The 26,822-nt window shown below is 39.7% G+C and overlaps 1 protein-coding gene across 1 annotated transcript; it reads right to left on the bottom strand.

The window, feature by feature from the left end:
- Positions 1-16,509: 16,509 nt before the first annotated feature.
- On the bottom strand, positions 16,510-17,862 carry LOC120779037 (basic helix-loop-helix neural transcription factor TAP). The gene has a single exon (XM_040111160.1). It carries the CDS (start codon positions 17,860-17,862, stop codon positions 16,510-16,512), a length of 1,353 nt encoding a protein of 450 aa, XP_039967094.1.
- Positions 17,863-26,822: the final 8,960 nt, after the last annotated feature.

Below are 26,822 nucleotides of genomic sequence, written 5' to 3'. Positions count from 1 at the left end.
TGGACGATGCTTTTGATGTCAAAAAAGACAATGAGCATCATTTTCACTTTGGATTTGCTCACTCTTCCGGTCTTTATCACCGAAATCTTCCCGACCCTCCAAAAAGGTCTGGTGCCACCGAAACACCGAGCTTCACACAGAATTTAATCGCGTACCTCTGCTCTAATGAACGGTGAATTTTCGGCTTGCACCACTCACAGAAACACGCCGCGCGAAAATGTTTGTCCTGATTCTCCAGATTCTTAGAGACAGCTGACCAGCCAGTTCGTTAGCTAGGAACGCCCTCAACTGAAACCAGTCGGTGCGCGCACGCTCCGAAGTACCGTCGCGGCGGAAGAAAATCAGTCTTAACACTTTCCGGAAAAAGCCTGTATAAGTGGTTATAAAAAAACTCAAATAGAATGCGTCTTTGCGAAACATTTTGCTACTAGTTCAACTCAAAAAATAATACTTTTGTTTTGTCAGCTTAATTGTGTGTGCGACTGTGGCAACAAACCACGTTTTTATGCTGCAGAGGTTTTCATAATTTCTCGGTTGCTTGTGTTATTTTAGCATTTGAAAAAGTTACAAAAATATCCTTGTTGCACTTTATTGTTATTTTTGCTGGTGCTCGCAGCATAATTTTCGTTGCCATCATAAGTAATTTCCTCCCTTTCGTGCAGCTTTCACTTTATAGCGCTAAGCCTATCCTTACTCACTTTGCATTGCACCCTTTTCTGTGCTCACCATGGTCTCCGTTAACCCTGTTGATTGGCGTCGCAACTTCTTCTGAGCACTCTAAATCTCTACCACCAACTTCCTCCTTCCCCTTCTCGACTGGTGGGGTTAAAACTGTTCATTATTTTAACTACATTTCATATTTATAGCTTTTTACATTAAGCATTGTTGTTATTGTTTTGTTGCCTTTGTTTCAATTCGGCTATTCTTGTTAATTGTGGTTGCTTCAACATTGAGCGTTAGCGAATTATCATTAAGCCCGATGTCTTGTTGTTGCAGCAGAAAGTGCTAAACTCGTAGACTTAATTATTGCGTAAGCTTCTATCGCATGAGTTTTTTAACCATAAAATATTTTCGAAGATCACATTTGAATATCCCATATTTTATTATGGTATATAAACTGCTTAAGCTAAACCGAAATAACAGAATCAGATAAGCTGGCATGGCAATGCTAGCTAAGTATTTCTTGTGATAATAAAACAAGATTTAGTAAATCGGAATCCATCTTTCTTGCATTAAATTGAAGGTTTTATTTGACATAGTTAGAATGATATGATTTTATATTTTTCATTAATTTTTTGCCCTTTTGAAGGTAATTTTATAGGAGAGTGGGTTTTCACAATTTTCTTTTGAGACAAAATTTCCTCCAGCAAAATCATGAATTAAGAGTTTGAGAGTATGCGAACTACGGAAGGACACAGAAGGCATCATTACACATGGATAGCTAGGCGGAAAAGCCGTTGTTAAAACTTAATTCCAGCGTAGCCAACAACTAGAGGAAGGCTTCAACCTTGGCGAAATGTGATCTCTTTGTCTCTTTGCTGGTGTCCATCTTTGATTCTGAGTCAAGCAATTAGTAAAAAATCATAAAAGCTGTTTTTTATTACGAAATCTCATCATTCTAATTCGAAGCATATGGAATATTGTATTTCATTTCACTAGATATTATATTTCGGTGCCGCTTATAAAATATAATAGCTATGAAAATACCACTCGCTCTCGAAAAGTTTGAAACTTTATGTAAAGAAGCGGGTCCGATCAACAAAACGGCTTGAGCAACTACGATGACATCTATCAGTAATGACTCCTAAAATGAGATAAGTATTGTTGTAATTGAAAATATATTAACCGATATCTAATACTCAAATGCCTTAAGCCCTATGGTTTTTGCCGTAAATTATCTATAGAACAGGAGTTTTCTATAAACCTAAGAGTCCATAGGATCATTTTCTTATCGTTCTCGTTGGCTCTAGCCACTCTTAATTTAAACTATTTTATTTAACAAATATACATATTAGGTTGTCAAAAAAGTCTTGCGGTATTTTCGCTAGTTGGCGCTGAAAGCGCGTAGTTCTAGTTTTGTTCGTCGCATCGGGTCATACTATACCTTTTTGGAAAGCTCATTTCACGCGCAAACACGTGTTTTATTGATTAGCGTTTCTTTTAAGTCATTCGTGAGTTATAGCGTCGCAAACATGGAGCAAAATAAAGAGAAAATTCGGCATATTTTACAGTACTACTACGATAAAGGCAAAAATGCATCTCAAGCCGAAAATAAAATTTGTGCAGTTTATGGACCCGAGACAGTTTCCATTTCCACCGCACAACGATGGTTTCAACGTTTTCGTTCTGGTGTAGAGGTGGTCGAAGATGCGCCACACTCCGGAAGGCCTGTCGTCGAAAATTGCGATAAAATCGCTGAATTGGTCGAAAGAGACCGGCATAGTAGCAGCCGTACCATCGGTTAAGAGCTGGGCATGAGTCATCAAAATTTCATTTCAATTTCAATTAAAAAAAAAAATCAATAAAAATACTGCAAGACTTTTTTGACAACCCGTTATATAGTTTAAACTGTTAAACTGACCAGGTGTACGATACAATGACTTTTGTAGAAGCTGTCGGAACTTAGAAGAAGAGGAGACAGAAAAATATCTTCTATGCGAATGCAAGGCTCTGTACAGAAAAAGAATCGCAACTATCGGTCGAGAGTTTCTGAATGCCGTTTCAGAGGTTGCAAATATAAAATGTTGGGTGGTTCAGAGAGTTGACAACAGGGTGAGGAAAAATTAGACCCAATGGGGCTCTCTACCTACCTAAAGATGATTACTTTTTATGCTTTCTCTTTAAGGTTAAATAGTAAAAAAATATAACAGTTTCGATTGGAATCTTTTGTCTAGTATGTTAACTTTTTTTCAAGCAATCGAATGGGAAAATTTCAAAACCAATGTAAATTTCTTTTACAAATTTACTTATGTACAAGAATTTCATTCTCAGAACACAGACTAGTTAAGGTCATTTATTAAGGGAAATCTTCATTCGTCTTTTTTTATATATGAAAAGGTTCACTTTATTGCGGCAATGAAAGAACTGGGTATTTAGAAGTGTTTTGATTTAATATCGTTTTATTTTCAAATTAACGGTAAAACATCATATTGCTAGTACCAGAATGGGATAGGCTCTAAGTTCTATGCCATGACGTTGGTTGATCGATTGAGCCTAGACAGCACGCAGTTTGACTTAAAAGATAATACAATAACGAATGTCCAATCAAGTAAACGGAAGAAATTTAATTTCTGAACCGAAAGTAGGTAGTTAAGATATTTTATATAGAATAATGTCTTTACTGACATATAAGTATATCTATACAATAAGTTGTGGGTTCAAACGACAGTTGTCTTTATTATAAATTTTGTGGAATCTGCATAATTTACGACTTCACACCCTCAGACAGTAAATGCTCAAGCCTTCAAAAAATATTATTTAACACAATAAGATTTACATACCAGGTTGTCTTATGGTATATGTATACATACAGTACTCATATAAAAATAAATGGCCATTTGTACGTGTATTTTGTTGTTGTTAAAAATTTACATTCGTCAACGCGCTTTTACGGCAAACTAACGGATAGAGTCAGCGGCTGAGTTCATTGTTATGCAAATGCAGTTAAACGACCTTTTCCGTAGTAAAATGCCAAATGATTCTTCCAGTGCCATATATGCAAAACAAATACATTAATTCGCGTGTGTGTGTGTGTGTGTGTCCTAGAGGTGTCCTGAAAAAGCGAAAGACAAAGGGTGTTTATGACACTGCGCGCATTTATTTCATTTCATTTCATTTCTATTCCCGCTCTCGCTTTGCATTCTGTTGCAAGAGTAATTTTTTATGGCTGACCGACGGTAAAGTCAACATTCAACATCATCAATGAAATTGTTTTTACTGCTGCACAGTGGTGCTGAAAGAATGTTTACACCTCCTTGGTTATTTCACGAAATATTAACTTTTGATTTCAATATCGAGTTTCTCATTGACGAAGGGTCTTAGACTTTTACGTGGCATTCGTTGGACTCATTGTGTGTGGCAATCGACTACAGCGTTACATTTGGTACAATTTCAATACTTGAAGGCCAATATATTGATAATAATGAAATTTCTTGAGCTTTGTAGCACCATATTGACGATACTGAATCTTAAGAATATCACCACGTTGTGCTGGTGGGATGTTCATCTTGAACCGACTCTCTGTGCGCTCAGGAGACCACCACTCTCTGTGGAAAGGTAAACTTTTGCTACGAAAAACGAGCATGAACGCGACCTGGTAACTAGTGGTGCCAGCTTGCTCTCAATAGTTTTGAAGTTAACTGCTTTGAAAACAGCCCACTGTGCCGCGGCGGCAGCAGTGCGCGTGAGTATAACTCACTACTATTTTGCATACTCGCGCAATAAAGTGTTAGAAAAATATTTAAATTTCCATTTTGCATGGCATTGTGCCTCGAGTGGGCTCAAGCGGAAACAATTCACACAAACAGACATAACTCAAGCGCTAACGGTGCAACAGCGTAAGCGAGCATGTTTGCTGATCGCTGTTAATTAAAATGCAATGTCACTGAGTGTATAACAACAACAACACTCGAGCAACATTCGAATGCGACGAAACGAGTGGAAGATGTATTCCGACGCCTTTTCTGCAGTGCTCGTGAATAATTAATGTGACATTCTTAATTTATGGTTGATTCTTGCAAATTAGGTGAAGAAGAAGGCGCCGCAAACGAGCTAACGCGCGCTGCAAGGACATCCTTGTTTTACCGACAAACGGTTTCATGCCTAGTTAGGGCGAACGTAAACAAGTTGGGCATAGTGAGTGCGAGCTGTGAGCTGTGGAATCACGCTCCTCAGGGGGGTTGTCTTGTTAGTGGCATTGTGATTTGTATGATATGTGGCAAATAAATGCAAATGACGCGACATGTTCCTGTTGCAGGCATCTGGTAATGAACGATTATTGTTGCGCTTTGCAACGCTGAAAAGTAACGTATTTTCTGACTCTGTTCGCCGCTATTTATTGATTACTTCGTCATCGATGGCGATCAAGCTGTCGAATTTCATTTAGGTGGCAATAAAAAGAGGCTTAACTGGGATTATCACACCAGCGCCGGCACAGCAGCCAGTACAATGATGGAAAGGACAGAAAATGATTAAAAAAGAAACAATAAAGCCCATAAAATACAGTGAAAAGTAGTAAAAAACACCAGAAATACGCGCAAAATTAATTACCAGCCACCCAAAAAAGTGCGGATGTAGATGGAAGTAGCGCATTAATCCCCCTCTCATCAGGCTGTTTGCCGAATTTGTTCGCCACTGTATTGCCCGTGGGTCGCTTTTTCGCGCACCACAGCCACAGCTTTAACCAGCGCGGCGTTGTCCTGCTGAATTAGACAAAGGACATTATGCTGCCTCGCCATTATTGCCGAACCACAACAGTTGCTGCGAAATGTGGCACAATTTTTAGACAGTTTCCTTCTCCTTTCTTTCCTTTTTTTATTATTTCCATGCAACTGTGTTGATTTAGTTGTAATGTGCTTCATTCAAGTACTTTTCTCTACACCAGTGTCATATCCTTGTAATTTCCGTTATTGAGACACCCATTCACTGTCATTAATTGTTGGCTTCGGCTGAACGCGTGCTTTATGTGAGCAGTATTCCGACATCTGCCGCCAAAACGCTGCCACGCAAAGTGTGAACGAGTCAAAAGGCGACCATCGCTTTGTAGCGAAATGTCCGTTGAGACTGTACTGGACTGCTTCGCTCGCCTACTCTACACACCTGCCGCGGTGCTCCTGATTTTTAACCGTTTCCTTCCATTTTTATTGCCTTTGCTTGCGTTGCGCGTGCCGCCAGTGACACATTAGTGACAACGTGTCGTTGCGTGTCGGGCATGGCTGAGTGACTTCTGTGTCATGTGACTGCTGCGTTTAGTGTTTGTTGTTCACAATTAATTGCTGCCACGACGAAGTGAACGCTCTTGTTGATTGCTGGCTGCAACTAAAGTAGGCAAGTATGTTTGCGAGTATGATTTATTTGCAAGATCGCTATCAACATATGCGCACATGGACTCCTAAAGTTAAATCGCGAAACTTGTCTTATTCATATTATTACATTGGACAATTGGTTAATTTCCTAACACCCGACATAGATGGCTTGATTCATAGCTAGAAATGCGGATCGTCCCGATTTAAAGCGGCAAGCCTTATAATTTAAAATATATTTTATTTCTCTATTAAGTATGAAATTAGAACTCCATTTCCAAGGAGAAGCAACAACGCAAATATATTGTCCATTGCATATTGAAATTATGGAGAGAACACTTCCCCAGCCTGCTGAATAGCAGTGAAAGCGTAACACCAGGAGATGGAGAACCCCATTCCACATTCGATGACGGTGGAATAGACGCTCCATAGCCCCACCATGAAGATGTTCTAATAGCAATTACTCATCTGAAGAACAGAGTCGCACTCGCGACTAGGCTCCCACGTCACTGTTGACTGTCATAACTTCAAAGTCGTAGATAATTTCGTCAAACTTGAAACCAGCACAACAACGTCCGCATCGACATCTAACTCAGAATAATTCTTGCCAACAGGTGCTACTTCGAACTAAGTAGGTAGTAGTATTGAGAATTAAAATCCTCTCTTGACGAACAAAAACCAAACTCTCCAAGTCAATTGGCGCTAAGCAGCGAAAAGAAAAGCATATAGTCACTTTGTGATAAACGTGCCCTGGCTCCGCTATCAGTGGAGTGGGAATGCATTGCTGATCCCTCTTCTAGTATGGTGAGATATTTTTGGATAAAAATTGATTGCAAGAGGTGTGAGCTCTTTTCCTCTTCCTGCTTGTGGGGATTCTCATAGGCCATTGCCGGCATCCATGCTGTAAGGTTGAGAATCGTACTGCCAGCTACAAAAGCTGCATTAGAGAATAGGAAATTGAAATATCTTAGCATTTACTTCTTGATTGTCGCGTTTGCGAGATTGAGACCCAAACACTTGGAAACTCACACTTACAGATATGACACCAAACTGGTGGGAACAAAAAATGAACAAATTTTTATTGGTCACAAGAAATTTTTCTTACCTATAAGTTCGAATTACAGGGGATTTATTTTTATGGTTTCACACAGGGCTGAATAGTAGTGGTAGTGTGAATTCTGGATCATAAAAATTTAAGAGTGCTTCTATTTGAAAAATAGAACTAAAAAATTAAAAATAAGAGTTTTATTATTAACATAACTATTCTTAACTAAGTAGCTTTATCAAATACCTAAAGAAGCTTCTTATATATCATATCTCCTAGCAAATTGGTATCAATTGTTTCGTATATCTCACCTTATCTACCTGGGCTTCTCTCCAAGCACATATCTCGAACAAGATTTTTAGGACCTAACAAGAAGTTGTCATTTAGAAATAATCTTCACTCATAATAAAGTTCTCTAACAGTGTTTTAAGAGATTACATTTAATAGTTCCGATCAATTTCGGGACTATCGTGAGATATGAAGAAAGTCAGCACAATGTCGGATAAGTTTTGATAAAATTTGTCCTGACAGCGTTGTGACTCTTTTGAGCTTAAAATTTATGTCTGTAAATGTAAAATGAAGCGAACAACTCGGTGCCTAGACCAAAGATATTCATCTGAAAATAGCATAAGGATAATATTGAAGTTTAATTAATAATAAGAGGGTAAGCAGTCAAGAATTTGAATATGTATGAATTAAATTTCTTAGAAAAATATTAATGTGAGCTTCTAAATATTTACTAAATAAATAAATAATAGACCCATACTTTTTTCCTTACTTTATTTATATGTACATGTACTATATATGGTAGTCGAAAAAGTCCTTTCGTATTTTGTCAATAGATGTCGCTGCAGTTTTATATCTCCAGTGCTATCAATCACATTGTGTCATATTATATCGTTTTGGAAAGGTGAGATTTCAAGCTTTATTTAACCAAAAAACTTGAAAAACAGTTACAGCTGTTCAAAAATTAGTGAAAATAATGAAGAAATTCACTATATTTTGAAATTTTTGTATAAAAAGAAAAGAATGCCACGCAAGCCATCAATAAAATTGATGAATTTTACGGAGACGATGCTGCATCAGTTCGAGTAGCACAACAATGGTTTCGAAATTTCGATTTACACTGATGAAATAATGTCTCTAGCGAAAAAATGGGGAAAAGTTGTCAACCAAAATGGTTCATATTAGCTTATTTATTTATTATTATAAATATAAAAAAATAAGTTGAAGTTTGAATATATTTAATACGAAACGACCAAATATTTTGCGATATTAAATTACAGTAAAAATCTTTGAATCTCATTCATGGATCCAATGTGTATTGAACCTTACCTAAAAACTCCAAATGAACCAAATAACGCAAACAACTTAAATCCTCAATGTCTCGACTTCATTATTTCGAGTTTATGTTGCCGAAAAGTTGCTAGTCTTTTATATGTTATTTTCGCCTGACACTAATCCTTTAAATATTGACTAAAGCGATTTTAGCGGATTAAAATCATCATTTGAAATTTTAAACAAAAAATTATCACAACTCAACACGCAAACGTCACTTCGTGCATACGAATTGCGACCGGTAACAGTAACAGTATTTAGTACAACAACAACGACGTCAATGTGACACATCAAAGGATTAAAGTGAAAATACAAAAACACACACACATGCGCACGCGATAAAAAATGCAAAGCCGAAAGGATACTTGTTAGAAACACTCGCAACTATTTGTTTATCCGATGTTTTTCGGTTGAAAGGACACACAAACCAACTATCGTGCGCCAGCAAGCACTGCGCGTCACAAAAACAACAAATGTAAGACAGAGTTACAAAACATGCTACCAACAACACTAAGTACAGCACGTGATGCCGCAGCACAACCGACTTTTAGTTACACACACTCACACATGTTCGTGTCTACGCGCGAACGGGTTGAAATTGTAGCAAAATGCTTTAACCCGAACATGCAAAATGCGAAATGAGAAGAAGCAGAGGCTTACAAAGGCAGACAGACTACCAAAGCGAAGGGCTGACGGCTGAGTGGAGGACAGAGTGCACATTTCACAGATAAACCAATTCGAGCAGGGCAATAAAACATCCGATAAAAAGGTGTGTCGCGGGGTGATGCAATGCAGCTTCGGCTGGAGGAGTGTAGCTCGGTAACTCTACAACCAAAGCAAATTTTAAAGTACGAAAAAATGCGCACATTTTATTAGCGAAAGGGTTTTATTTGATTCGATTACCGGCTGCCATACTACATGCTCTCATACACACACACACACGACCATTCAAATGTGTTTGTTTTTTGCTATTTGGGTAATAGGCATGTGAGTGTATCAAAGTTGCATTTTCGCCACTTGCTCGCTTCATTTGTTGCGAAATTATTTATTGGTGCGCTGACACTTTGATCCTGCGGATTGAACTCGCGCTGCAGCCGGGTTAAGGCGAATCAATATCAATTTCTATAATTTTTATTTTACCATTTTCGCAAATGAAGCGTTTCATGAACTTTGTTCTGTTTCAAAGGGACTGTTTGGCGATTCGTAACGCTGCCAAATGTCGTGTTTACACAATTATTGTGAAAGTTTCCACGAATAAATGGTTTTAGTTTGCTTTTTGTATTTCCGTTTGACCCGTAAAAATATTGAATAATTTTAGATCCGTCTTCAAAGGGCTGGTGGATTTTTATTGACAGTTTTATGTTAAATCCGAAACACACCTGCAGAATCAACACGCAAACCTAAATTACATATATTCAGAAAATAGAACACAAAGATGAAATGGTATTTTAACCTGTAATGGTACTAGGCAAAGAGCATCCTCAAAAAGCCGTTGAAATTCTGTTCTGTTCGACAGGTACCGCAAATACGAGTTCGGTAAAAAGTATCTTCTATTTCTGATACTATAAGATATTTAATTTGGACTGTTCGACTAAGTGTTGTATATAAAATTCAACGATAAAGTTCTATTCTTCACTGTTCGATTGTGTTCAAGCACACGCTGAGCTATTGTCACAGAAAGCGAACTATTCGCAACACCATCACCCATCTTGAGACACAACATTCATTATTGGATAATATTCAACCGAATAGACCACTTTCAGCACGCAATGAAGAAAATATAGCAGACGTAGCTGAAAGTGTACACGAAGACCGTGGAGAGTCGCTTCGGCGCCGTTCGCAGTAACTCGGAATGATGTTTGAAACGACTTGGCACATTTTACGTAAAGATCTTAAATTGAAATCGTACCAACACATCTTGTGTAAGATCTAAGCTGCCATTTCATTCAGAAAAAACTTCCAATTTGTTGTGGTTTGTAGGCCGGAGGAATCATCGGTCCACATTTCTTCGAAAATGATGCCGGTGAGAACGTGACCCTCGGTGGCGATCATTATCGGACCATGATAATCGACCATGTGATGCCTGAAATTGAAGCTCGTGATCTGACCGACATTTGGTTTCAACAAAACGGCGCCACATCACATCAATCAATGGATCTACTGATAGAACACTTCGGTGAGCAGATAATTTCATGTTTTGGGTCGGTCGATTGCCCAACAAGATCGTGTGATATCACAACGTTAGACTTTTCCTGTGAAGATATGTAGAGTCTTTAGTCTATGCGGACAATTCCGCTTCCATTCAGACCTTGGAGCAAAACATCACTCGTGTCATTCGCCAGTTACCAGTCGAAATATTCGAACGGGTCATCGAAAATTGTACTCAACGGATGGATTATCTGAAACTTAGCCGCCGACAACATGTGAAAGAGATAATTTTCATAAAAGAAATGCTAAAGAAAGTTCTTTTGAATGATAATAAACATTCCCCATCAAATTTGAAGTTTCTGTGTTTTTGTTCCTTAAGAAAGGGGGGGGAACTTCGAAATGGATCACAGTATTGAATATGGGCTCTACGATCTCAGTCTTGTAAGTACATATGTAAAATTCAACGCCAAAGTTTTCTTCTTCACTGAATAATTGTGGCCAATCTCGCGACGAGCTATTATTAAACTCATGGTGGGCTTCCAAGATATATGAGGGCCAAAACTTGCTGAAATCTTGTCCCCATTCCGCCTTAAACTGTCAGAACGTAAAGAAGTACAAATCCTTCACGGCTCCTTATATTGTAATGGTCTTGGGAGAGAGACTTGTAAAGTTTCATTTTTGTTCTATAAAAGTTTCTGTTTCGTAAATTTCTTAAAAGAAACAATTGTTTCCTTTTGCCATAACTTACGTGAGATTTCAGTGCCGACATTTTTCTCGAAAATGATGATAGTTTCGATGTTCCGCGACACAAATGAAGTATTTTGCACCAGAGGTTATTTTTTAGCATTCCTCTTGTCAACCATACGCATTTCCGTCGATTTTTATTCCCATTACATAATTTTGGAATTGTTTAAGACGAATATGATATCCATAAGCCACTTTTTAAGTCTTTACATGCAGAAAAGTTTCATTTTTGGACTTCCTCTAGATGATTTGTATGACAACTCCTATTAACCATAACAAGCATAATGTGAAAACTTTTAAATATTTCAACAGAGTAGTTCATAGAAATCAGCCTTTATAATACAAAACATCAAGATCGTGACCATCGATCCATTATTTCTTCCCAGATCTAAAGTATTTCTTATTGGCTCAAAGCAGCTTGTTCAGTAAAAGCTAATGTGTAATGCATATTTTAGTGTCCTCACACTTCCGTATTTCGATTGCAATTTGGCGATTAACATTTTTCTATTGTCTTTGAGTTAAAGTGCGTGACAAAAAGTAAATAACGCAACTGTTTTATGATAATTATGAAAAGTAAATAAAAGTAAATTAACAAGTTACCCTTCGGCACCAATACAGCCTTCCACACACACACGCATGCGTTCCATTATAATGGCATTACTCCACACATTCCATTACCGAGCGCTCCCCTCGAAGCTGTCCTCCATTAACCGGAGAGGAATTTGCCAAAAAGTATACTTTGATTGATTCAAGTGCCATTGTTAGCCACAGCGAAAAAACCAACAACAAGTTTGCCCGCTTAATTGCTATTGAATAATGCATGAGTGTTGCGTGCTTGTGTGTGTTTGCGCAAGTACTTGCCGTTATGCAATGAAAGTGCAAATCGCCAGTCATACTAGCACCGCTATTATCAATCTCTGCGCCATAAGCCGTAACAATAACAATAACAACAGCAATAGAAATGGCAAAGTGATCAAGTTAATTCTCAAAAGTATCAGCGAGCCGGATGATTGGCACAAATGCGATGTAAATGTTGGATAGTAATTTGTTTCCCTTTGGTTTTCTTATCGTTCCATTAAAATCGGAAAATTGTTTTCTATTAATAATTTCAACTCAAATGCATTAACATACTTCCGCTCAACAGCAGCTCAGCGAAAAGCGAAAAACTTAAAAAACTTCAGAGTGAAAGACGAGTCGCCTCGTAACGGATCAGACGTAATTTGGCGGATAAGAATCTACCCCGCATTAGAGGCTCGTACGGCTCACTGCAAGCCTGCTTTTATTTCATTTCTTTTCGTTTTATTTCATTTCATTTTGGTTTCGAGCAGAATGCGATTCGCAACCCCTGCTATTTCGCCGTTAATGCAGCGACCTGACAATACTAAATCTGTCCTGCTGTGCATCTGGTTATGTGAGTGTGTATGTGTTGTTGTATGGATTTCAGCAAATGATGACAAAGATAAATCCTAACACCTTTGACAAAACCTCGCAAATGGCATTTTGTGTCGCTTAGAATAGCAGCCGAGCGCCTTGTGTTGAAGTTGTGTATACTTTGTTGGCTCTGGTGCATTCTAATGTGGATCAGAGCATTCGATTGGAATAATCACTGTTTTGTAACTTGTTTGAGCACCGCATTTTTCAGCCAACATTTTGACTACCAACCCGGCAGCCAACGGTGTGTAAGAGTTAAGCTTCCTGCTATGGAAGTGGAGCTTTCAATGTCTTATTTAAGTAGTGTAACATTATGCTGAAGAAAATAAGTTTTTGCGAAAATAAAATTTGCCACGCATTAGTTCCCCCATCCTCGGCAACTGCCAACGAGTCCCTGCAAATTCAGCGAATTTTAAAAATCTGCAATTTTTTTATTCAAAATCATCTCTCAACCGCCTCGCTCGGTTCTGTCGGCTCTTGTCGATGCAGTCAACTAAATAATTTGAGTGGCATTCATGTCTTTCGGGTCCAGTGCTCATGTTTCACGAGTCGCTTTCCTTCTTTCAAACGTTGACGGGCTAAGTGATTTCCCCGTGCATGTGTGTGCTTGTGTGTAGTGGTGTTTTGTATGATGTTTAGGGCAAATCTGTAATTCAGCGCCCGGTCATTGTGTATGGCAGGTGACGTGAAATCGTAAAGTTTCCTATTGTTTCCTGCAATCCGCTCACACACACACACACACACACACGCTTATTGACTGACTGACTGACTGCTGGTTGGCTAACTCACCCCATAACGAATTGCACTGGTACACTCATGCAGCCAAGCATAGAGGTTCGTGTGTATGTTGTATCTGCCGAAGAGGCCGTTGTGTTTACGCGTATGTGGTCCGCAGTATTCCTGCTCACAGTGCGAGGCTGCTCGTTATTATTATTTATTTGAATTTGACGTTTCTTTACTTTGTCGAAATCTGTTGTTTTTGGGGTTGTTGTTATTGCTGTTGTTGCTACTGATTTTACTGTTATTGTTGCGGACAGACAAAAATGAAAAAAAAAAACTGTTTGCCGATTTAATGACTTACATCGTTAGGCAAACACGAGTGTATGTGTGTGTGTGACAGAAAAAAAACTATCTTCAGTGCATTTAGGAATCAAAGGACTCGGCAGCGCAAAACTAATAATTTATATTAAATAAAAAAATAGTTAAAATTTTATTGGAACTTTCAATATTTGTAATACTCTCAAGTGTTTTTATATCTTGTTCAATATTTCCATAGCCTTTAAAAAGTTCTGTTCGCTGTAGCTTCTTCGGAAGCTGGTTCGTGAAAGCATACAAAGTCGTTCTTGTTTTTCGTCCATCTTCTTCTTCTTTACTGGCGTAGAAACCGCTTTCGCGGTAATAGCCGAGTTAACAACAGCTAGCCAATCGTTTCTTCTTTTTGCTCGTCATCAAAAAGCGGGGTCTCTCATCCGAGGCTGTTGATTAGTTTTCATTGGGTGCATTGTTTACGTGAAGGGTCCCAAACCCAGCGCACAACAAAGTAAGTATAACAAAGCCTTCTCACTTTGGCTCGCCTTCAAACGGTTGTTTTTTGGCTACCCAGAGAATACTTGGTCAAAGACCGGAAGTCGTGAGCTGCCTGAGCCATATGTAAAAGAATCGTTTCTGGCCACTTCAAAGAGAATGACAATCATGGAACTTTCCTCACTTGTGTGAACTTCTACACATGACTCCATTGTCCATCTGCTTTCCGTGTTAAATCCTTCTATCGCTTTTGATTTCCATTTTGGTTGTGGAAATCCCCTTCTTGACTTGCTTGTCATGACTATAACTATTTCATACAATAATGGAAAAGAAATAGCATACTTAGGTAATTAGATTATTTATGGAGCTTTGATTCGTACTACATTACTTCTTTACTTCTTTTACCCTTCGTCAAACCAACACGAAATACTTTTCGGTCTCTGAAAGTACTGAGAAAATAGTAGTACTGAGAATGTATCTCGTCAATACGTAGTTGCACCACTCGATCCATATCTTTATCATCCATTTGGATTTAGAAACGTACTTACTGTAAGTAATTCGTAAAAGTGAATATTTTTCTCGTGCTTCTCTGCGGAATCGGGTTCAAGATCACCACTCATAAGATCGTTCATTCATTACCAGATCGTTAATCGTATTGAAAAGTAATTACAGATACCATATTTATAGCCCAATAAACCCTTTATTCTCTTTTCATAAACTTCCATTAATCATGACAATATTTAACGATTTCCTGGTTTTTCAGCAGTGGCGAAAGAAAAAAGTATTTGTGGTCCTATGGAGCTTTCAAAATCCATTAGATTTGGTTTTGATGCTTAGAGAGATTTACGCTTCGGTTCTTTAAATATATCTTAGTATTTTCCTTTCCACGAGAACCAACTAAGCTATAAATTAAGCGAGTATTCCTTGTGCTTACCAGAGAACGGACTAAAATTTCATAATACGCTGGTGTTTCTGAGTCGGAATTAAGGATTTAAAGATCCCTGTGTTAGATAGTAAACTTAATACAATATTCTTCTTTCTTCAACTTTATTTTTATCAGTGTACATTTATTCAGATAACTGTGTAAATATTTCATTACATTACAACCTGTATTAATTGATTTGTCAGTGTACCCACCTAACGCTCGCCAAACTTTAACCTCCTCTAAAATCTATAAAGTACTTTATGCTATTTTAGGAAATGACTAGCTCCTGTTGAATGTATTACAATAAATTTCTAGCTTACAAAAATATATTCACTTAACTACTATACATAAATATTTTCTCTTTGGTAAATATCAAAAATCTCACATTTCATAAAGCTTATAACAACTACTTTTAGGTACCTGATACTTTGAGTTAGTCTAATGGAGCGCTGTCAAAAAGTCGTTTTAGCGGCTAGAAGTTACAAAGACGAAATTTTGACATTCTTAGGATCACACAAAGTTACGACATTCTAGGACAAAACTAACGACTAAATGTCAAGTTGACTAAAGTCATTGAATGTCGTAATATTGTATTAATACTTCTTCTAAAAATATAATTGAATGGATATTTTTGAGCTGTTGGCATTTGATAATGCTTACTGTTTTGAAATTGACGATTTTCTGAAATGATCAGCTGAAGATCACTTCAGTTAAGTCCAATTTGTAATAAAATATTTATTTTATTTTGAAATATTGAAGTTAAGATTATATAATTTTAGTTTTTCAAAGAAGACTGCTATGCAAATCCATCACTCAATAGCATGAAACTACAAAGCAGTTTCTTTAATGAGATCGCAGTGAATATAACCATAACTGTATATTCTTCAGAAGCTTTGTTAAGACAAGCAAGACGGATTGTTTTCTCATCTCAACAAGGCTTCAGTAAATATTAATATTTAATTCAACCATCATCCACAACAATTTTGAAGTCCTCGTCAGCAGTTCTCGGCATGACAATCTGCGCAATTTGAGAGTGACTTCAAAATTAGTGGATGCCTACTCGTTGACAATAGAAATTTTAAATAAACTAAGCTAATCGAACTGAAAGCTTTTGAGTTGTATGCATGACTTTCAAACCATTATCGATGCACAGTAGCAGAGATCATTGAGGGCCGAAAGACATCCGTAGAACCCAAAACCTAACAACATATCTTTCTTTTTGTACCTACAGATTGTCAGTGAACTAGATCGAAAATGTATACGCTTAATTTGCCCTCTGCCTTCCCCAAATAACACCTTACTATATACACTAAAATACCCAAGAGCGCCCGTTGCTATACGTGGGAGTACTGTTCGAAGCTACTATGGCTGGTGTTCAGCATCTGCTCGTTGTAATCCCTCCAAGGTGGCGTTTGAGTGTAGAAACTGCTGGTGTGGTGCAACATTGACGGCTGCGCGTTCTCCCGCCCTTGCCTCGCCATGGGTGGTGATGTTGCAATCGTCGTCGACTCATCCTCGGCGATATAACAGTTGCTGCTCGTCGACAGTTGGGTGTATGTTGGCTGTGTTGTGAATCCGGTTGCAGTGATGTCCGACCTATTTCGTTCTCCTTGCGCGCACATACCGCCCGTGTACATTGCAGCTGAGGTGGGTTGTATGTTGGCTGCTGCCTCGAAGGTGCTTTTGTACAGCTCGTATTTCTCCTGAGAAAAATGTGGATGCTCCGCCAAGCGCTCGCCCAACGGCTTATGTGATTCGTGTTGCACATTGTAGGGACGCATGTCACTACCATATGCGTAGCCCTGTGGGGGGCGACCGCGTTGCAGCAGATGCTGTTGTTCCAAGTAGGGGTGTGTTGCCGCCATTTGTTCCTGCAGGCCATACGGCACACGTCCGCTGAGCCCACAGCCCATGCTGTAGATACTCGTGTAGGGTTGTGGGTTAACGAAAATGGCATCAAACAGCTCTTTGGTGATGCGTTCTCCGCTTAGTGTGAAATTCTGCAGCTTCTCCAGATCGAGATTGATGGTGCCACCACTCTCCAGCACCTGTTCGAGCGCAAATATGTAATTATGCGCAAACCGTAAGATCTCGATTTTCGTTAGTTTCGTCTCCTCTGGCAGTGACGGTAGCGTGACGCGCAGTCGCTCCAAGGCATCGTTCAAAGTATGCATGCGATTTCGTTCCCGATCGTTTGCTTTCATGCGGCGAAACTTTTTGATGCGTACCACTTGGGTGGGGCTCCGCGAACGCGTTACACGATTCTTGCCGACGGCATATTTGCGCTTGGGACGCGGTTCAGTCGGTTGATCACTACTTCCAGCGCCGGCGGCATTCTTCGTGGGCGTTGATGTTAGCTTGGGCGCGAACTCTGATTCTGTCGGTGGCGCTTTGCTGATTACATGCTCTACGAGTGTGCGTCCACTGCGCGTACTATGATTGCTGCTGGCATCGAGCAGTGCGGGAAATGAAGAGCGCTCCAACAGTGGGCCAACACCGCTAGTATTGTAGCAACCAGAAGGCATGGCTGACTCGGAGGCCGCATAGAAATCAACGCTGGCATCGAAGCAGAGCTTACGCGGCGTAACTTTGCAGTCGGTTTCGAAACTTTTCTCATAACCGCTGTCGTCAGAGGAATCTTCAAACTCGAATGAGCGATCGTCGAAACCACTATAGCACGAAGACATTTTGCTGTTATATTTAAATTTTTGTTTTTTCACCTAACAGTCAGTTTTGAACACTTGTCACTTCGGCGGTTGTGTGTTTGACGAGATACGCAATCTTCGCTCACTTAGCGACCCAGTAACGGTACGATTCAATATCGACAGTATGCATTTTTCACGCACGTAATCTTGTGTGTTTTTTTGTTTTTGTCGTGTGATCACTCGTTTGTGTTTCGGTTGTTGCCCGTTGCGCGTTTCTTTACCAACTAAACGGGCTTTAAGGGCGCTCATTAGTTTTATATTCGATGTGCGACCATCGCAACAACCCGTTGGCTAGCGCGCATTCACGAGCCGCTCGAGCAGTGCAACCCCTTGTGTATTGATGTCGGTCGTGGCGGCGCCATCTCAAATCCTGCCGATTACTGCAGGGGGTTGGTCTAGTCTGCAATAACTACAACGGTTGCAGTGCTTCGCGGCCGCGCGCAGTGGAATGGCGTTGTCAATGTCGTTACCAACGCCGCGCCACCCTTACAACCCGCCCAATGCTGAGGCACCAGCGACGTGAGCTGTGAGTGTAGTCACCAATCGGAAGGATGACTTGGTCGAGCGGCACTAATGCTTGTTGCGCGATCAAAGAGATTTGGCTGCAATCAGTTGGATATTCTATGTGCGTGTGTGTGTGTTGCAAGCAAGTAGTAGAGCTGTCTCTTAGTCTACAGTGCAATTATGATTTAATGTGCGTATGTAAATGTTGCTTAGAGTTGCCAAATTTAGTGAAATAAACTTATTTGTTGTTTCAGAAATAGATCGTGTCTTTCCTAGGAGTGGCGCGCGAGCTGCACTTGAACACCGCTTTTACAGCCTTCTTTTATTGAGTTAATTAATACATAATGTAGCCGCTGTCTTTCAATTCGCTGAACTATGTCAATGCCGTCGTATATCTCATACAGCTCATTGTTCCATCTAACGCGATATTCGCCGTTGCCAATGTGCAAAGGACCATAAATCTTCCGCAGAACCGTTCTCTCGAAAACTTGGAACGTCGACTCATCAGATGTTGTCATCGTCCATGCCTCTGCACCATATAGCAGGCCGGGAATAATGAGTGACTTACAGAGTTTACGATTTTATTCGTCGAGATGACTTTACTTCTCAATGGCCTACTCAGTCCGAAGAAGCCTGTTGGCAAGAGTTATTCTGCGTTCCTAGGTAGACGAAATTATCTACGCCTTCGAAGTTATGACTGTCAACAGTGACGTGGAAGCCAAGTCTGAGTACGACTACTGTTTTTTTGATGACAGGAGATATTTCGTTTTGCCCTCGTTCACTACCGGACCCATTTGCTTCATTGTCCATTCTGGAGAAAGCAGAACTAACGGCATGGTTGTTGAAGCCAATCATATAAATATCATAGGCGTGCGCCAGCAGCTGTACACACTTATAAACGACTGTATCAGCTCTATTTAGTTCTGCAGCTCGAATTATTTTCTCCAATAGTAGATTAAAGAAATCTCGTTTGGTATAGAAGGTCTCGAAGAGGTCCTTCCCGATCCTAACGGAGCTTTTAATATTCCTCAACGTCAGTTTTCACAGCTGTATTAGTTTTCGGGAATACCAAATTCAGACATAGCGGCTTAAATGTAGCTTCTTTTCGTACTATCAAAAGCAGCTTTAAAATCGAGGAAGAGGAGGTGCGTGTCGATTCTCTTTTCACGGATCTTTCCCAGATTTGGCGTATGGTAAAAATCTAGTCAGTTATTGATTTTCCAGGACTAAAGCCGCACTGATAAGATCCAATCAGTTTGCTGACTGTGGGATTCAATATTTCATATAGTACGCTCGATATTACCTTGTATGCGATGTTGAGGAGGCCTATGCCATGGTAGTGGGTGCAGGTTATGGGGTTTCCCGTGTAATCGTCGGACATGCTTTCGTGCGACCATGTTCTACAGAGGAACTGATGCATGCTCCTTGTCATCGGCCTCGCCGCTTTGTTGTTCTTCGGAGGGATAATTGCTATTCATGCTTCTTCATGGCCGGGCAATGAAACATCTGCTCTATCGTCATCAATTGTTTTAGTTTATATTTAATTAAAGTTAGAGTCGATGGGTTTGATGGGGGTCTGGAATGCTTTTACGATCAGGCTCTTCCAGCGAAACTGTTATATTAAATTTCTACCAGTTGGCAACTCTAAATTAACAGAATATGCTTAAGGTTTTCTTTGTTAATTGTTTTTGTTTTTATATCTTTTTATGTTTGTCGATGAAATTGCGACGCGTACAAACAGTCAAACTTGTATCACGCGTACGCACACATTAGCACACACGCACGGCCTGCAGAGGTAAGTCCGCATCAACGTGTCGCCTCGAGGCTTATCAGCGGTAATGTCGGACGCATGCTTAAGGGTTGATACATTTGATTTACTCTCGCTTTTTCGCGAGTCCAACAACTCCTGCATGCGTTCACCGTTAGTGAGTGGGTAGCAATTTCACTGCGCCAAGTATTTGCTCACCCCCGGGGGAAAGCATACAAATTTGTTTATTTCAACACAAAGAGTCCAAATGCAAAAAACCAAACCGGAAGCCGAACGGAAAGGCAACGAATAAAGAACTTTGTCGATTATCCACTGCCCAAGCGGCCCGCTGGCGACTAATTGTGGCGCTGGCGCGATGCGTTCAATGTCCATCAAGCCAAGTGAGGATTCTCCAGCCATTAACCACTTGTGGCCGTTGCATTTCGTGTGCAAATGTTGTAGAAACTGGTAAGCCCAGCTTTGTTGCTGTTTTTTGGTCGCTCTACATATGCGTATGCTGACAAAAGTAAGGAAGTGACCATTTTGTTGTGGCCCTAATGGCGATATTTCTTTCTTTCTGCAATCCAAACCGCAAATTATTATGCCACAGAGAATCTTGATTGTTCATTGTTCCGAGAATTGGTTTGTAATCATTTCGGCAGCTCCCTTTATGCGAAAGAAGCTGTGGGCAGGTGGGTGAGTGGATGAAAGGCACTGTCACAAGGGGGATGTCGTTATATAGAATAAATTGTTATAGTGCTGCTAATATATGGTGAAAAGCCGATAACGCTCGTTGACATAATTTAATCGGCAGTAAAATGTTTAACTCGAGAGTGGGGCAGCGATAGTTATCTACTTTTCATATGGTTTACAAATTGCATAGTGCCCCTTTTGAGAATTTGAATTTATTACCCTCAGCTTTTACCTATGAACAGGAAAGAAAGAGTTTTCAAAAATTTCTGTTGAATCTTTCTATGAGTTTTCCCCCAGTACATTCGTGGTGGCTTGCAATTGACTACAAATAATATTGCATATATAGTACATATAACGGGTTCTTCAAAAGGGACGCTATAAAAGTGGACTGATAGGGACAACAAACGACACCATATTTTTCCAACCTTTTTTCACATTTCCCATTTCATGATGGAAAGATATACGATCCAACATCGGGTCGAAATTATTAAAATTGACTACCGAAATACGGAGTCAGTAGCCTCAAGTTTAAGAGTGCTACGTCCAATTTATGGTCGTCATAATAGTCCTGTCAGATCAACAATTGAGCGTCTAGTGGAAAAAATTGAGTCCATAGTCAGAGTACAAAATGTTCCCTAGTCGGTGAGACAAAGAAGTGCCCGTAGTGTCGAGAATATTGCTGCCGCTAGATCATCAATTGAGCAAGACCCAAATCAGTCTCACGTACGTCGTTCTCAAGCGTTGGACATCTCAGTGAGGTATTGTAGCGTATTTTGCGAAAATATATTGGCATATATCCTTACAAGATCAAATTGGCGCAAGAATTGAAGCCGCTTGACCACCAGAGTCTTCGTATTTTCGTGAATTAGGCTGAGCAACCACTTGAAAATGATCCGAATTTTCATCGAAAATGGCTTCGTCAATAAGAAAAATATGGATTATTGGTCAGGTAGTAATCCATACTTAATACATGAGTTCCGAAAGAACTACGGTTTGGTACGGTTTCTGGGCCGGTGCCGCAATTGAGTCATACTCCTTCCGTTATGATCAAGACCGGCACATCACTTTGAATGGGAATCACTATTGCTCAATGACAACCGAATATTTTTGGTCCGAATCGGAAATTGGATCGATTTTTTGAAAAGCAAGTTAGGTGAACTTGTTATCTCACGAAATGGTCTAGTCAATTGGCCGCCTCGATCGTGCGATTTAACGCCGTTAGACTATTTCCTGTGGAACTAAGTCTATAGTCCATGTCAACAAGATAGCGCCAATTGATGAACTTTGAACGAATATTGAACTTGAAATTGCAGTGTCGTCCGATTTATGCTTGAAAACCGTTGAAAATTGGGTTCAGTGTTTGGACTTGCGAAAGCGTGCCCGTGGTGGCCATGCAAAAGAAATCAAGATCCATATATAATGGCATCAAATGAACTTTCACAGAAATAAAGAATTAAAGACCCTGTTTTGTAGCGCTCTTATTGAAAACCCCGTTACATATACTGATCTAAAATTATAGGATTTGGATTGATATTTAATAGAAAACTATTTTTTTTCGTACATGGAAGAGATTCAAAAGCACCCATCCAGTGATCAACGTCTTCAATGTCGAATATTCTGCTGAAAAGGAGAGAGAGAGAGTAGAGGGTTTCATACAACATTGAAAAGGTTTTTCTAAGATCAATCGTCCCACGAAAGGGTATTAAATATACCCGAATTACCAAAAATACTAAAAACATACCAACAAAAGATTCAAATTTTTATGTTTAAGATTTCATGGGATTATTTTTTGCTAATGTTCCATGGAATTATACCTCATCTTATTAACTAAGAACTGTTGAAAACGATATTAAGAATACACGCAGATTCATTCAACACTTCATAGTAACTTAGATCAAACTGAAAACTTAAGTGGAAGGTCGAGGCTTAAGATAGTTTCTTTACACTTCTAATTGTCATATCACATTCTTGTCTTATCTTGCCTGGCCGTATAGGACTAGGACAAATAAAACTTGGAACGAAGTCCGAGTTCATTCTAAAAATCTGCAAACGATTCTTATTTATAATTCAAGTTCAGAATTTTCTTAATTTCCAGGTCATTACTTGAGACGCTTCAGTTTTATCTATAATACTGCTGACGAAATTGCTCTTATATAGTATATCATCTAGAACTGGACATCTAAAATTTCAGATTCCAATTGAGCCTCCATTGCATATTTCGTTATTTTCTGTGTCTTTAAGCGGTTTACACATTCCTATTAGCAAAGATAATCAACTCATAACCAATATTATAGAACTTAGTAAGATTCTAGAAAGGGGTGCAACTGAATAACCTTTATCATGCTCGTAACTGCTTTGTTAGTATGATTTATTCATATACTCCATAAGCCCCCTTTTTGGTTATTATTGGACTTAATTGCTTTTTAAACAACTTCACACCACTAAATGGTGAATACTCAGCGGCCTATGTTATATAATATTATCTAATGAACTAATTCAATAAATTAACCCTTTGAATTGCTGCTCACTCACGAGCGTTTAAACAGTTCGGCTCTTGTTCGCACTCAAGTGTCCGAGTCTGTCACAGTTTTTCGTGGGCGTGACAGCGGTGGCAGCAGCCGAGCATTTGCGGTATCATAACATGGTCACGTGACATGACGTGCGCCACACACCGAGCCATATTTGAATATCATAATAACGTAATTACACGACAAAAGACGCAACAGCCCGTGCAAGTGGCGATGACACCGTAACCGTTAGCCGGCCATTCTACGCAGACAACGAAACGTCTCTTCAAAGGGGCAGAGTGGAGTGTGGAATTTGAAAGAAAAAGCAATCGGCTTGTAAGCTTTGACTGGCGCCTGTCGCCACTTACCACACCCGCACGTGCCGCTCAGGATCGCAAGGTAAACAAATCAAGCGAGTAACCAGCGCTGCAGGTCGGCGGTGTGCGCATAAATACGACAACGGTTGTTTGGCTAACTGGTTGAGCGTTTGAGTGGTTACTGCCACAAGTCCTTAAGTCATTGTGTCGGTGGCGGTGGCGTGAGTGTCGCGTGCCACCAACAGCCGTTGGACTCTGCTGCCACTACTGCAACTGTTTCAAGTGCTGAAGTGAATCCACGACAAAGTTAAGGCGGTGGCCGGCGCTTGGTGCGACAGTTGGCAGGAAGCGGCTTAAACCACGAATAACAAATTGTCTTGTTGGCTTAATAAGTGACACGTGCGGCTAATAAAAATTTAAATAAATCGAAAACAAAAACAAATTTGAAGGATTTCATAAAAAATGTATGCTTAGGAGCATGTGCTCTAAGGATGAATGGGAAATTATAAGCGTGAAATATACTTTTTGGTTTTAGAGAAAATGTACAATACAACATAAAATATCCGCAATCCGGGACGATGTTCGATTTAGTGTAGAGTAGCATTAGTGCTTCTAGAGAATAACAAAGCTGCGGGTACTGAAGATTTAAGTGCAATTTGCCGAATCCACATAAATTATTAAAATTATTACTGTCGGTTCCGTAAAAGCTTAGCTTTATATAGAAGACGTTACAAATTAGATTTTTTTCCAAATCTTGGAATATACTTGAAAAACGGATCAAACGCAATTTTTTATTAATCAGAAGAGCAGGTCTTCTAGTCAAATTTGATATATAATGGTTTGTCAAAAAAGTCTTGCGGTATTTTTATTGAATTTTTTTTTATTGAAATTGAAATGAATTTTTGATGACTCATGCCCAGCTCTTGACCGATGCTACGGCTGCTACTATGCCGGTCTCTTTCGACCAATTCAGCGATTTTATCGCAATTTTCGACGACAGGCCTTCTGGAGCGTGGCGCATCTTCGACCACCTCTACACCAGAACGAAAACGTTGAAACCATCGCTGTGGGGTGGAAATGGAAACTGTGTCGGGTCCATAACTGCACAAATTTTATTGGCGGCTTGATATGCATTTTTGCCTTTATCGTAAGAGTACCTACTGTAAAATATGCAGTATTTTCTCTTTATTTTGCTCCATGTTTGCGACGCTATAACTCACGAATGACTTTAAAGAAACGACAATCAATCAAACACGTGTTACCGCGTGAAATGAGCTTTCCAAAAAGGTATAGCATGACCCGATGCGACGAATAAAACTAGAACTACGCGCTTTCAGCGCCAACTAGCGAAAATACCGCAAGACTTTTTTGACAAACTATTATTAGTGGAGGTTTCCCCTTCCTCTGCTTCCCCTGGCGGGTACTCTCGGAGCTGAAGTGTTTTTATCGATACGGACGACATGGCCTAGCCATCATACCCGCTGTTTCTTTATTCGCTGAACTATGTCAAAGTCGTCGTACATATATCTCATACAACTCATCGATCCATCAACTGCGGTATTCTACTTTGCCAGTGTGCAAAGGACCATACATCTTCCTCTGATCTGTTCTCTCGAAAACCCGTAACGCCCCCTCATCAGACGTTGTCATCGTACATGTCTTTGCCCCATATAGCAGGATGGGTATGATGAGTGACTGATAGAATTTGGTCTTTGTTCGTCGAGAGAGGACTTTACTTCTTAATTTCCTACTACGAGTAAGTCCGTAGTAGTACCCGTTGGCAGAAGTTATTCTGCGTTAGATTTTGAGGCAGACATTGTTGTTGGTGCTAATACTGGTTTCAAGATAGACGACATTATCTACAACTTCGAAGTTATGACTGTCAATAGTGACGTGCGAACAAGTTGCGAGTGCGACGACTATTTGTTTGATGACAGGAGATATTTCGTTTTGCACTCGTTCACTGCCAGACCCATCTACTTCGCTTCCTTATCCAGTCTGGAGAAAGCAGTACTCCTTAATGTGTTTGCTGGGGTCGTCATCAAAAACGGGCTCTCTCACCCGAGGCAGTTTTCTTCTTTTCTTTCGGAGTTTTTACGTAGTGGGTTTCAAACCTGGGGATGGATATTTCGCCTACACACTTTAGCTCGTCTTTAAACGGTAGTTTTATGGCTACCCTGAGGATACTTGGTCTAAGACCGGAACCTATGTATTCGACACACATTTAGTATTGATATATTCTGATGGGTTAAGAAAAGAACAATTTTTCAAAAGGTTAATATTGTAATTAGCCAGCTGTTTTCTAAAATTGCCGTTAAGCTAAGCTCAAAAGTTTTCGTGGGCTTCACTTGGCGTCTCTTCGCCTAAGCATACTTGGCTCCTTACAAGTATTTGTTAGTTAAACGTTCTTTAACTTGGAAACTTGGAAAAGACAAACCAAGGCATGACAACTCATAGGCAACCAAATGTATTTGTGTGGAGCAAATGGGGACATTCAATAAAAATATTAATAAGAAAGTACTTTTACCAAAAATTTTATATAAGATTCGTTGCCCTCTCATTTTTCCACATTGGGCGTGGAGAATTCGCTGTGACTGTTGTGAGCCTTTCTGATTTCACTAAAATTAATGTAGACATTAATATGTGTTTGTATGTAAGAGTATCCTCGTATCGTGTTTGCCTCTGTGCAAATTGCGGACAATGTGCCGATCACATTAAAATTCATTTCGCTTATTGTCCTTGACAATGCCATGGCGTTAGGGTGTCATAAAATTTTGCGGCCTAATCGACGAAGCGGCCGCTGCTGAATTGGCCAAACGAGTGAAAGCAAAACGCAGAAGCGAGGAAAAGCAGAATATGCTGGGACATGGGATTCTATTTACTTTAGAGAGGTCTTCACGAATTATTTCTACATATTTGCTTAGCACAAACACACACGCAAATACACAGCCATGCAGCAGAGAATGATTGGGTGTGATGGATGGCCCGAAATTCGCTGGCAAATATATAGTACATATCTAGCTACATACATATGTTACATGTGGATATGTGTACTTACAAATAAGAGGTGTGTAAGTATGTGTATTGGACAGCGCAGCCTAATGATAATCGCAAAGCGGGGGTTCCGGCGAATGCACATTGCGCGAATTACGATTTAATGAAACTCCGGTTTAC

Source organism: Bactrocera tryoni, chromosome 5 (genome assembly GCF_016617805.1).
Source record: "Bactrocera tryoni isolate S06 chromosome 5, CSIRO_BtryS06_freeze2, whole genome shotgun sequence".
Taxonomy (NCBI): domain Eukaryota; kingdom Metazoa; phylum Arthropoda; class Insecta; order Diptera; family Tephritidae; genus Bactrocera; species Bactrocera tryoni.
This window is presented reverse-complemented; position numbering and strand designations above follow the sequence as displayed.

Coding starts and splice junctions, on each gene's coding strand:
- LOC120779037 (XM_040111160.1), bottom strand. CDS start 17,862: ATGTCTTCGTGCTATAGTGGTTTCGACGATCGCTCATTCGAGTTTGAA.